The sequence below is a fragment of the Aplysia californica genome, unplaced genomic scaffold, assembly GCF_000002075.1.
Source record: "Aplysia californica isolate F4 #8 unplaced genomic scaffold, AplCal3.0 scaffold00489, whole genome shotgun sequence".
Lineage (NCBI taxonomy): Eukaryota > Metazoa > Mollusca > Gastropoda > Aplysiida > Aplysiidae > Aplysia > Aplysia californica.
Genome location: NW_004797759.1, coordinates 199,013 through 199,868, shown reverse-complemented (window position 1 = coordinate 199,868; position 856 = coordinate 199,013). Strand labels below are relative to the sequence as shown.

Sequence of the window (856 nt, the reverse complement as noted above, 5' to 3'; positions counted from 1 at the left end):
TTTGTTGACACGCGCACCGGGTGAGAATAGCCACAAGACCCGCCTGCACTATTCTCACCCCGGGTGAGAATAGAGGTGGCCATTCAAATAGTATTATTTGGTCATCAAGACTCTTCTAGTTCTAGTTCCAATTAAGTCCGCTAGCAGTAGATATCTAGCAGTCTTTGAACTGTCTGCCACCGACTGACAGAAGAATAGCCTAGATCTACAGCCACAGTCACAGTGAAGTCAAACAACAATGACAGTGGTGACAGACAGAAGACAGAGTTAGGTTAGACTCATCAACTGAACTCGAACTGTTCACAGAGACTGAAAGATAGAATTTCTAGATTTATCCCTGGGATTTTTGGAAAACATCAGAGTAATTCACAAATCAATTTTCCAGAATCTAACAAAGTTGGCTAAATCTAGAGCAATTAATACTTCCCCTACCATTTCTTGTTTTGTTTCGCCAGTCTGCCATGTTGTCACAATCGCAGTGTACACTGTTTACAATTTGCTATCGCGTCGACAGGAAATATTTAAAAGCTGCACTGGTTTTCTCAAGGAACAATTGTTTGTGAAGAATGTACCAACAGATTTCTATAACTGAATCACGCTTCTTGCATGAAAGTTTTATTGAATTTGTTTTTATAATACCGAAAAAGTAGTATAAAATAATGATTGAGATTCCTGTTAAAAAGATATTTTGAGGGTTTTATTTCTAGTTTCTCTGATATATTTTTTAAACTAACGGTGTAGCGATAGATGTTCCTACCCTTTGAATATTAACCCCAAGTCCCTATCATAACATTATATTATTACTATGTCATAAAGAAGATGGGAGGGGGGGAGGTGGCATAGTTTTACTAGGGGG

The 856-nt window shown here is 38.2% G+C and overlaps 1 protein-coding gene across 1 annotated transcript in view; it reads right to left on the bottom strand.

Moving 5' to 3' along the window:
* Nucleotides 1–624, bottom strand: part of LOC106012768 (BET1-like protein) — a gene marked incomplete in the record, with an annotated part of 11,150 nt that extends 10,526 nt beyond the window's left edge. The window contains 1 exon segment of the mRNA XM_013086657.2: nucleotides 433–624. Coding sequence (XP_012942111.1) covers nucleotides 433–463 — 31 coding nt within the window.
* Between the last annotated feature and the right edge of the window lie 232 nt (nucleotides 625–856).